We start from the raw sequence: 12,762 nt of genomic DNA on the forward strand, positions 1-12,762 counted from the left end.
TTACTGGTTGTGTGATCTTGCATAAGCCACTGGGAAAATCACTTAGCCTTTGTTTGCCTTAGTTAACTTGACTTTAAAATGAGGATAGTAATGGCACGTGCCTCATAGAGTGGCTGTGAGGATCAAATGAGAGATTTGGAAAGCTCTTAGCGTGGCACCTGGCCCAGAGAAGCTGCTTAATAAATGCTTTGTTCACCTTTTGCCCTCTTGATATGGCCTCCTGGGCAGCAAGGTGTCACAGTGAAGAGGGTGTTGGGAGTCAGGAAGGCCCGAGTTCAAATCTTGCCTTAAGTACTTACTATCTTTAAATTGCTGGCAAGGCATGAGTCCTCTCAGAGCCCCAATTTCCTCAGCTATGGGGATAATAATAGCATCTACATCATGGGATCAAATAAGATAACATATGTAAAGTCCTTTTAAATCTATAGATCTATTAGATCTGTAAAAATGCTATTATCACTGGCAGCAGCAGCAGTAGTACACGTTTCTCTAACGCTTCCAGGTCAGAGGTCATATGGTACCAGCCCCCCAGTGCCTTTTGCTCTAGAATTTTTGGTTAGAGCCATTTTTTTACAGGTATTTGAAGGGGTTGGGGAGAGAGCTCAAGCAAGTCATTGCTTTTACTCTGCCATCTTCCCCCCAGTGCCTTTCGACAGCAGGTGAGCTCTCAGATCATATGAATGGAACGGTGGTTCCCACATCAGGAAAAAACACTCAGGCTGAGAGGAGGCTGAGCATCAGGGTATCCACCAGAGTCTGGACAAGGCCTAGATTGCTCTGCTATTCTCCTAGCTCAGCGTCCCTGTTTTCCATGTCATAGCTTACTCATTCCTACCTTCTTACCTTGATACATGTTCTATACTTGGCCTGAAACACCTTCCCTCCTCCTTTTCTGGTTCCTTTCATCTGTCAGATCCCTATTCCTGGCCTCCCTCTTCCTCAGTGACCTTGGAGCCAGAGGAGTTACGATCAAACCCCAGCTCTGACACATGTTAGCTTTGTGACCATTTCTGGCAAATCATCTACCACCGTTGAACCTCAGTTTCTTCATCTGTAAAATGGAGATGATAATGCCTGTACTACCTACCTTGATGAGTTGTGAGAAAAATGCTTAGAAAAGTACTATTTAGATGTGAGCTATTATTAACATCATTAGTCACATATCTCTGGCAACTACTTTACCTCACACCAATCTCTGATCATCAGTCAGGGACTTAATTGTTTTCTAATTTTTCCATGTCATCATTTTGCAACTAGAGTGTAAGGACTTTGGGGACAGATAACTATTTTTCTACAGCATTACCCATACAGTACCTAACACAGTGCTGGACATCATATATATACTAATTGACAAGGGCATAACTGAAAGAAATTGTATTTCTTTCCCACTAAATTAGCAGAATGCAGGAGGTTTTAAAAAAGAAATATAACTTTGGTACATAACATAAATGCTGATCTAAAATGTCCATTAGTTATGTAAATTAACAAATTATGTAAATTTCCTATGTTCCAAATGAACTTATCTACCAGAGATAGACAATTGCTCCCTACCTTCTAAGAACAACAGGGGGAGAGTGCTTAATAACATCATTTTTTAAAACCTATGTAGATATTATAGATTTGTTATATCAACTCAAATCAATCATCATTTATTAAGCACTTTCTTCACAAGAAGAAGATAAATGTTTGTCTTCATCATATCCAATTCAAATGAGTCTAAAACACCATGCATTCTTTAGGCCTGGTTGTGTTGGACAATTCAAGTTCAAGTGAATTAATTAACTGAAACCGACCAACTAATTATCAGTGTTATCAGAAATAAAGTGTATACATCGTGACCATATTGCTTTACCATACCTGAGTTTTCAGGGCGCCATGGAAGCCTAAATTTTCTGCCATCCGCTGTGCTTGGCTCTCCTTCAGTCCTTCAAATATATCAATTTCCTCCTATTAGAATGGAATGAATAAATAGAATTAAGTTATTCAGTTGGAAAGATTTACAACTTCAAAAGAAAAGCACTCAGTATATATTTGCAAATTAGTAATTAAAGCCTGGCCATTTGCCAAAATTCTCTGAGTGGTGCTATTGGAGTTGCCTATAGGGTATGTTTTAATTACCATACCATCTAGGAAGCAGTCCTCCCCAAAACTATATAATTCTTCAGGGTGGCATGCTGACAAGACACTATGACACCCGTTTTCACTTTTAATTACCATACAGATGGCATTGACGAATATTTAGTCAGTTAATTTTTATGACATCTCTTGGAAGGCTTCCAAATCATAGTTCTCCTGCCCAATGTTGCTGCTAAGTTTAGCACTTCTCCTACATAGGTTAAACATTACTTTAATATTTAAACATAATAATTATCATCATCATGGACTGTTAATGTGATCTTAGATTTATATGGTGCTATTCTTCCAAAGAACCTAAGCCACCTTTCTCCTCCATTATTCCACTCATTCCTATAGTAAATGAGCAGCTTAAATTGTGATCCCTGATTAACTGCAAAGGTATAATGGATGTCAGCTTATTAAGTCTTTATTTTTTTTTCTGAGGTTGCTAGGTTCAATGGGAAATATTTGTGAAACTACTTTTGCCTCAATTCTTACAGATCTGATCATGAAAGGCATACACTGAAAAAGGAAGGACAAGGGGGAAAACTGCCTCTGTGCATCCATCAACCTAAGTACCATAATGAAAAGCAGCTACAGCATAAGGAGAAAAATCGTAATAGAAATGTCCAAGCAAACACAGGAGTTAGAATCCAAGAAAGACAGGCAGCTAATTGGCATAGGGGCTAATACTTTGGACCTGGAGTGGGGAAGAAGTGAGACCATATGACCCTGGACGAGTCAATAAGCTATCACAGATTCAGTTTCCCCATTTTACAAATGGGGAAAATAGCAGGACCTACTTAACCAGGTTGTAGTGAGGATCAAATTAGTTTTGCAAACTCTTTTGCAAATTAGTTTTGCAAATATTTTGCAAACCTTAAAGTACTAAATAAATATAATGAAGAAAAAAAAGGAGGAAGAAGAAGAATCCAAGAAAGAATTCAACAATAAAACCCATGGCCTTATGTCTATATGCACATGCCCAAAGCATAAGGTCTGCTAACAAAGAGAATGAACTAGAGATGCTAATGCACAGAGGCAAATTTACCTTTGTGAATATCATTGAGAAATGGTGCAATGAAATTCATAAATGGCTTTGGAAATGGACCAGTTTTCCAGAATGAAAATCTTTTTTTGTGAAAGATGCAAGATTTACAAATTAAAAACTGTGTATGTGTGTGTGTGTGTGTGTGTGTGTGTGTGTGTGTGTGTGTGTGTGTGTGTATACACACATACATGGCAGGGATGTTACAGAGTAAAAATTACATTACAAATGAAAAAAATTACTTTTAAGAAATCTAGAAATAAAAAGGGGAGTATGATGGAGAATATGTTGGTGAAGATCAATGCAGGGAAAAGCAGAAGCAGTACCACTGTAGGAGTAAACTATAGGATATCTGAAACGAAAAAAAGTGAAATAGATGAAGACTTTTTGAATCAAATCGTAAGTGAGATAATATTATATAATAATGATAGAGGACCTACATTATCCAGACATCTCCTGGAATACTCTTTCTTCATGAAAAGCAGAAGAGCTAACAAATTCTTCATTTGTCTTCATGTGTATTTTCAACATTCAAAGATTCAAAATGTTCAACAAGAAGGACCTAGCTGATGAAGTGAAATGTCTGATGTGCCACCCCTAGACTTTGCGAGAGCGTGTTACAAAAGTTTCAGTAAAAATAAAGAGAGAATTGTATTGCCTGAAATTCCACAGTGGAAGCCATCCCTATAAAAAGGAGATGTTCTCAAGAATTAAATTCTGTGGCACTTCTAGGCTTATATCCCAAAGACATCATACAACTGGGAAAAGGACCCATATGTACAAAAATATTCATAGCAGCTCTTTTTGTGGTGGCAAAGAATTGGAAATTGAGAGGATGCCCATCAATTGGGGAATGGCTGAGCAAGTTGTGGTATATGAATGTAATGAAACACTATTGTGCTATAAGAAATGATGAACAGGCTGACTTCAGAAAAACCTGGAAAGACTTGTATGGTCTGATGCTTAGTGAAGTGAGCAGAACCAAGAGAACACTGTACACAATAACAGTCACATCGTGAGATGACTAATATTGATAAACTTAACCTTCTCAGCAATACAAGGATCTAAGACATCTCCAGAGGCCTTGTGATGGAAAATGCTATCCACATCCAAATAAAGAACTATGGAAGTTGAATTGCTATTTTTTTTTCTTCTGTTGAGTTTTGTTTCCTCTTTCTGACGGTTCCTCCTACTGGTTTTAATTTTTACTTACAACATCACTAATGTGAAAATGTTTAATAGGAATGTAAATGTATAGCCTATATCAGATTTGTGCTGTCTTGGGGAGGGTGGTGGGGAGGAAGGGGGAGAAAAATTTTAAACTCAAAATCACATGGAAGTGATTGTTGATAAATCAAAATAAAATAATAAAATAAATTTTTAAAAATTAAAAAATAATTAAATTCTGAAGATAGAAGGAAATTATTCTGAAGAAGACAAAAAGGGAAGGAAAGAAGCTGGAAGATAAAAGAAATGATAGGACTGCTAGCCTAGGAAGATAGAACAATCATAATGGATAATGATGGGAAAACAGTGCGACGCAATTCTAATGTAGCTTCTATTTTCTCTGGAAAGGAGAATGATTTCTCGACTGCAAAGAATGGAGAAAAGTAGCCAACAGAAAACTGAAGCCCAAGATAAGTGTCAAGCTGAGACACTTATCTGCCCTGGATGAGATCAAGTCACCTATTCCAGATGAAGCACAACCGAAGGTTGTAAAAGAATTAGCATGTGGAATTGCTGAGCTATGGTCACCCATTCTTGACAGAGGTGGAGATTGCAAGAGGTGGCATGAGAATGGAAAAGGTGGACAATATCCTGATCTTTTTAATTATTACAACAGAAGCCTGCAAGCTATAGGCTAATGTGCTTGTCTGTAATTTCTGGCAGAATCCTGTAACACATTACTAAAGGGATGGTTGTTGAACATCTAAAAAGGGAGACAATGACCACAAGTGTTCTTCAAAATATTTGACTTCATTCATTTTTTTGTCTTATAGCTATTAGATAGAGAGGAATGGCTGTCAAATTTGTAGAAACAAAATTAGAAGGAATAGCTAACATGGGCACAATGGTCAGGATTGAAAAAAATATATTGCAATAGGTGAGAGGGGCACCCTGAATAGAGGAAGGTGAAATATAATCAAGGTGAATATCAAGTCTTACACTTTGGTAGACACTGACGTCAGCAAAGGATGGGCCAAGGTCCCTCATCTTCTAGTTAGGGAGAAGAATGAGAAACATGGGCTAGATAACAAGACAGATAGTTTGAGAAGATTAAACAATGTGATGGGAAGAGTGGTAATTCCTCCACTGGAGGAAGATCTCTAGTAAGTGGCATGAACACTCACAGTCCTTCCTTGGCCTGATTCTGTTCAACAATTTTATCAATGACTGGGACAAAGGCATTTATCAAATCTATAGACAGCAGATGGACAGCTGACATGTTGGTTGACAAAACTGGGACCCAAAAATATTGCAGTGATTTAGAACAATGTGTTGAAGATAAGATAAAATTAAAGAGAGAAAGAGAGGGAGAGAGAGAGAGAGAGAGAGAGATCTACTGAAGGATTTTTATACCACCATTATTTTTAATTCAAAAAAACTGAAAGATAACAAGAAAAGAAAGTTTAAATAAATTTAATTTTAATATTAGAAAATACCATAACGTAATTAAGATTGACAATGATAAAGAACATTAAAAAAAACCTTGAAAAATCTTTATGAAAACAGATTTAAAAAAAAAAGCAGGGAGCAAAATATTACCTTGGAGGAGGAAAAGGGAATGGAAATGGATAAAGGAAGAATCATGATGGAAACTTCAAAGGAAGGAATAAAAAATTCTGATCATTTAATACAGTGAAATTTGTTCAATTAAATGTAATTTTAATGCATATTTAACTGGCTTCATTTGATGTCTGACATATTAAAGTTATTTTTTTAAAGGCATGGAGTCTAGAAGTGGAGATGTGATAAGTCCACTGCACTCTGCCCTATTCACATACACCTAGAATAGTGTGTTTAGTTGTGGAAACTATATTTTAGGATGAATATGAAAAGAAAGAAGGAAGCAGCGAGCAAGGAAGGAATGGAGGGAGGGATGAAGAAGGAAAGGAAGGAAGGAAGGAAGGAAGGAAGGAAGGAAGGAAGGAAGGAAGGAAGGAAGGAAGGAAGGAAGGATCATTTATTAAGCACCTGCTATGTGTGAGGCACTGCACCAAATGCTTGACCAATATTTCATTGTAGCAATATGAATTGACAGGCTATAAAGCTTCAGGGTGCAGGTGATCAGAAAGGGAAGAGGTCTTCAGATCCTTTCAGATAAAGATCCATTGACCAATTTAAGAAAAGAATGAGAGGGGTAACAGTAACTATAGCAAAAGAAAAAAAAATTTAAATGGATTTAGAGAAATTGGAAAAAAAAAGAGGTTTAGAAGGGTGTGACAGAAAGAGGAAGCAGTAAATTGATATACTGACATTAAAGTTCACTTAGTAATACTAGTCATTCCCAATATATATGTAATCAGGTTTGTATTTAAATTGTAAAGCAAGCTTATCTTTTGAAAATAAACTTAAGGGGGAAAAAAGCCTGCATCTACCTATCTCAAGCAGGCTTACAGCCTAGGATTACTCTTGGGCCTGGTCCTACTTTAAACTTGGACTTGCTTCATTTCTTTTTTTTTAATAATATTTACTTTTCCCAATTACATGTAAAAACAATTTTTGACATTTAAGATTTTTTTAATGTTTTGAGTTCCAAATTCACATTCCCTCTTTCCCCTCCTCCCTCCCTGAAATAGTAAGAAATTTGATACAGGGTATACATGTGCAATCATGTAAAACCTATTTCCATATTAGTCATTTTGTAAAGAAAACTCAAAACAAAAACCTGAAAGAAGGAAAGAAATCGAAGATATTATGACTCAGTCTGCATTCAGACTCCATCAGTTCTTTCTTTGCAGGCAGACAGCATTTTTCATCATGAGTCCTTTGGGACTGTCTTGGGTCACTGTAGTACTGAAAATGGCTAAGTTACTCACAGCTGTTCCTCATAAAATATTGTTGTTACTGTATACACTGTTCTCCCGGTTCTGCTCACTTCACTCTGCATCAGTTCATGTAAATCTTTCCGGGTTTTTCTCAAATCATGCTGCTTGCCATTTCTTATAGCATAATAATATTCCACTACAATCATATACCACAATTTGGTCAGCCATTCACCCATTAATGGACATCCCTTCAAATTCCAATTCTTGATCAACACAAAATGAACAGCTATAAATATTTTTCTACACATAAGGATTTTCTGCTTTTAAAAATCTCTTTGGGATATGGACCTAGTATTGCTGGATCAAAAGGTATGCAGAGATTTATAGTTTTTTTGGACATAGTTCCAAAGAGCTATCCAGAATGGCTGGATCAGTTCACAATGCCACCAATGGTGTATTAGTGTCCCAGTTGTCCCACACCTCCTCCCACATTTATCATTTTCCTTTTCTGTCCTATTAGCCAATCTGATTGGTTGTGAAGTGGTACATCAGAGTTGTTTTAATTTTCATTCTTCTAATCAACAGTGATTTAGAGCAAATTTTCATATGACTATCTATGTAGCTTTAATTTCTTTGTCTAAAACTGCTTGTTCATATCTTTTGACCATTTGTCAATTGGGGAATGACTTGTATTCTTATAAATTTGACTCAGTTCTCTATATATTTGAGAAATGAGGACTTTATGAGAGATACTCGCTAAAAACATTTTCCCCCAGTTTTCTGCTTTCCTTCTAATACTGGTTGCATTATTTTTGTTTGTGCAAAATCTTTTTACATTTTATGTAATCAAAATTAATTTTGTATTTTGTAGTGCACTCTATTTCTTGTTTGGTCTTAAATTCTTCCCTGATCCATAGATGACAGGTAAACTATCCTATGATCCCCTAATTTGCTTTTGGTATCACCTTTTATGTCTAAATCATGTACCTATTTTGACCTTATCTTGGTATATGTTGTGAGATGTTGATCTATACGTAGTTTCTGCCATACTGTTTTCCAATTTTCCCATCAGTTTTTGTGAAATAGTAAATTTGTGTCCCCAAATCTTGGGTCTTTGGGTTTATAAAACACTAAATTACTACATTCATTTACTACTGAGTCTGGTGCACTGATAATACCACTTGGCTAGTACCAGATAGTTTTGATAATTTTATAACACAGTTTGAGATCTGGTATAGCTAGGCTACCTTCCTTCACATTTTTTTCCCATGAATTCTCTTTATATTCTTGATTTTTTGTTCTGCCAGATGAATTTTGCTATCATTTTTTCTAGCTCTGTGTAATAATTTTTTGGTAGTTTGATTGGCATGGTTCTGAATAAATTCATTAATTTAGATAGAACTGTCATTTTTATTGTATTGGCTTAGCCCACCCAAGAGCAATTAATATTTGTTTCCAGTTGTTATTTGTGTGAAAAATGTTTTGTAATTATGTTTACGTAGTTCCTGGATTTGTCTTGGCAGTCAGATTCCCAAGTATTTTATATTGTCAGTTATTTTAAATGGAATTTCTCTTTCTATCTCTTGCTGCTGGACTTTTTTGGTAATATATAGAAATGCTGACGATTTTTGTGGTTTTACTTTATGTCCTGCAACTTAGTTAAAGTTATTAATCATTTCAACTAGTTTTTTTTTTTAGTTGATTCTCTGGGATTCCCTAAGTATACCACTGTTATGGTTATGGTTGTTGTCTTCAGTTCTCAGAGAGGGCCAAAATGACACCACTATGTTAGAGTCAAGTTACAAAACATCGGATTGTGGCTGATTAGACTAATATGAGCTCAGAATGCTCTATCACAGGTGGGGCATAAATAGTCCATGAGAACATTTGAGGTGGATTCTCTAAATTTGTGCATCTTGCATTTCTTTTGAGTTACTTCAATTCTGCTTTGCTCATAGAGCACAGCACCTTCTCTGATGAAGATATGTAATGCTGGGCAGTCCTGTTCCAGTATCTCCCATGTCACACAATCAATTATGAAGGCCTTAAGAGAAACTTTGAGAGTGTCCTTGTATAGTTTCTTCTGACCACCACATGAGATCTTGCCTTATGTGAGTTCTCCATAAAATAGTCTTTTAGGCAAGGATATGTTCATTTCATCTGCAAAGAGTCATAGTTTTACCTCCTCTACTTTTTTCATTTCTGACCAGGTCTAATTTACCTGTCCTTAAGCAACCTAGTGACCACCTACTTCTCTAAATGCACCATATATAATGTTGAATGTAATGCTACAATCATGTTGGCTTAGCTCACTATACCTCAGAGCTCTTGGCCTCAAGTAATTGCTTCTGCTATAAGCTGGGATTTTAGGTATGCTTAACCATGGCCAACAAGAAACATTTTTCAATGAAAAAAACACATTTTCCCATATAGCTTTTATGTGCTCCTATTTAAATAAGGTTATATATTTTGAAACAATTAATAAGGGCAATGACATACAGAGCTGATCTCACATCCACAAAGACCTAAGTTCAAGTCTTGTCTCTGTCATATTCTGATTATGTGACCCTGGATAAGTCATTTGCCCTTTCATCCCTGTAGGAAACTCTAAGACTCTAGGCTGCAGACAAGGTGCCAACCTCCATGAGCCATGAGAGCTTCCTCACTTGGGAATACACACACACACACACACACACACACACACACACACACACACACACACATACACACACACACAGAGAACAGGGTTTGAGGTTTAAACATCCTTAACTTACATTGCCACAGCACACCCTGGTGGAGATGGCATCTTGTCTCATTTTAGCTAACTCATTTGGAAGGATTACATTAGACAATGTGTACAAGCCTGTGAAATCCTCACAACACAACATAAATCTGGCTCTGTAGTCTTGGAAGCAATAAGAATAAAAAGCAAGTGGTTCATTTTGAATTCTACACAGAAATAGTCAACTTAAGTTTTTATAATAGCTTTTTAAAAATTGAGATGGAAACAAAATATGTGATTTTCCCAGTGATAATACCAAGTGAGGAAGCCTCCTCTTTCAATGATGGTTAGCATCTCTCCTATGAGTCTTAGGAAATCACTTGGGCACTGAGAGGTTGACTGCCTGCACAAGGTCCCACAGCCAGAATGGGGCAGAGGAGAGACCTGGGTTTTCTTGGTTTCAAGGCCAGCCCTCTGTCCACTCTGACATACTTCTTCCCTGGTATATTCAATTAGCTCAGGCAATCTAAATATATCTCTATGTAGAGAAAAGGAGAGGGGATTAAAAAAAATAGTTTAATTGGAGGAGGTAATTAAATGGAAATTACTAAAATGTAAAGGTAAGAGACAGCAAAAAAAGAAAAAACTGTCATTTCACATTTTTTTTCATGCCTGGGTAAGGCATCTGTGCTTTAACATAAAGGAAAGGGAGAGCCACTGAAGATACCTGAGTAGGTGAGGTGACAAGAAGATTCTTTTTTTGGGGGGGGGTAAGCAATGGGGTTAAGTGACTTGCCCCGAATCACACAGCTAGTGAATGTTATGTTTCTGAGGCTGGATTTGAACTCAGGTCCTCCTGAATCCAGGGCCGGTGCTCTATCCACTGCACCACCTCATTACCCCGACAAGCAGATTCTGTGCTTTTATTTTTTCATATTTTCACCAGTATAATCAAAGAAACAAATTTTCTTTAATTTAAATATACCTTAAAAATTAGTTCTGGAGTGGTGGCTGCCACCTCTTCAATGTCAACTCCTCCCTGGGGGCTGCCAACCAGCACTGGACCATTACAGGATCTGTCCATCAAAATAGCCAAATAGGTTTCTCTGGAAATATCCAAGGCTTCTGCGACCATCACCTGCCAAATTAGCAAGAGAAGAACATTGATTCAGCATGGGATCTCTACCCCCCCCATTTTTTCCCACTCAGAAAATAGATCTAGACAAATGTGCTTCAAAGCCAAGAACAGTTTCATTCTGAGACTCAACATACTGTTGCCTGAGCTCCTGGGGATCTGAGAAGCTCCATTCTTACAGTGCATAATGCCCATTTTCACCTCCCTAATTGATCCTGCTAACTTGCTAAAGTGACAGTTATTTGGTTTGCCTGGAGGAACCTTCCCACTTTAATCATTTCTTTTTTCCTTCCTTGAGAAACTGTTACTTAAGCAAAAAGTCCTATCAAGCAGCTGTTATTTTAATTCCAGAGTTTAGCACCAAAGATATATTAGTAGAATCTTTTTTCTTTTCCTACCTCATATCTGACTGGTAGGAAACCCAGTTAACTTGCCAAATGAAGGATTATTTTATAGAGAGCTGCTCGATCTTGCTGGTTTTGGTCAGTGTCCAGAACGTACTTCCTCTTTAGCCCCCACCCCCCAGAGGATGCCTCTTTTGCATCAAGATGCAACTCCAGGATTACCTTCCACATGAAGCCTTTCCTGACCACCAATGCCCCATTACTAATGTCCTCCCTCTCAAACTATACCATGTTTGACTACTTTATATTTATTGATATTTGGTCCCTTCATTTTTATTCTATTTACAATTATATATTCTTCTTGTGTCCTCTGTTAGACTATAAATTCCTTGAGAACAGGGATCATTATTTCATTAATTTTATTTGCATTCCCATCATCTAGACAGAGACATGAAGCTCATCAGCAAAATTCTAGGAAGAACCAGATTAAAATGTATTTGGGAAATGTTTAAAAAAATAAATAAAAATGCAATATAACATAGGTAATGTGAATTTGTGGTTTTCTAAGTCAACATATGGCCAGCAGGGATCCCAAGTCTACTTGAATTTGATACCACAATATCTGGTATATACAGTAGGCATTTAACAAGTGATTAATTAATTGGCTGATGAACTCTTCTGGAACTTGTCTTAAAATTCAAGACAAAGAAGGCTCCTAGCAATTATCAAACTAGTTACTATAGTAATTCTAAACCAACAGAAACTTTTCATTTCACAGTAACATCTCTCTTTCCTGGGTTAGCTGTCATGCTAGACTAACTAGCATAACATTTTTAATAGCAAAATACCATAAAATCCAGCAAGTTTAAGTGATGCAAAATGGATTCTATAATTAATGAACATATGTAGTGGGCAGAGGGCCAGCCTCTGAGCCAAGAAGACCTCATTCTAAATTCCACCTCAGTATTGTGTGAAACTGGGCATTACTCTATCATTCTTTGCCTCAGTATTCTCACGTGTCAAATGGAAATAATAATAACAGCAATACCTACTTCTCAAGGCTGTTGTAAGGCTCAGATGAGATGACTTCTATGATTTACAAGCTTTAAAGAGCTACGTAATTTTCAGTCATAATTACTGGATCACAAGATCATAGATTTTAATCTGAAATGGACATCATAGGCCATTGAGTACAACTTCTTCATTTTATAGATACAGGAACTGACAGCAGCCCATAGTAAGTGCTTAAAGAATGCTAGTTGACATGATCTAGGAAGGTCATGTAATTTGCCTAGGTTCATGAAGTGTGTAAGAGTCAGAGTGGGACTTTAGTTAATCAAGGCCTTTGACTTTAGCCTCAGTGCTCTTTCCACTGTCCCATGCTAACCCCCTCCAAATTAGCAATGATA

The 12,762-nt window shown here is 36.9% G+C and overlaps 1 protein-coding gene across 1 annotated transcript in view; it reads right to left on the reverse strand.

Moving 5' to 3' along the window:
- Window positions 1-12,762, reverse strand: part of SUCLG2 (succinate-CoA ligase GDP-forming subunit beta) — a 323,754-nt gene that overhangs the window by 163,173 nt on the left and 147,819 nt on the right. Inside the window, exons 5-6 of the mRNA XM_021007549.2 lie at window positions 10,860-11,012; window positions 1,858-1,947 (exon numbers count right to left, since the gene is read on the reverse strand). Of these exons, the coding sequence (XP_020863208.1) occupies window positions 1,858-1,947; window positions 10,860-11,012 (243 nt within the window). The remainder of the gene's footprint in view (window positions 1-1,857; window positions 1,948-10,859; window positions 11,013-12,762) is intronic.

Source organism: Phascolarctos cinereus, unplaced genomic scaffold, assembly GCF_003287225.1.
Source record: "Phascolarctos cinereus isolate Bilbo 61053 unplaced genomic scaffold, phaCin_HiC Scaffold_4;HRSCAF=312, whole genome shotgun sequence".
In the NCBI taxonomy this organism is placed as follows: domain Eukaryota; kingdom Metazoa; phylum Chordata; class Mammalia; order Diprotodontia; family Phascolarctidae; genus Phascolarctos; species Phascolarctos cinereus.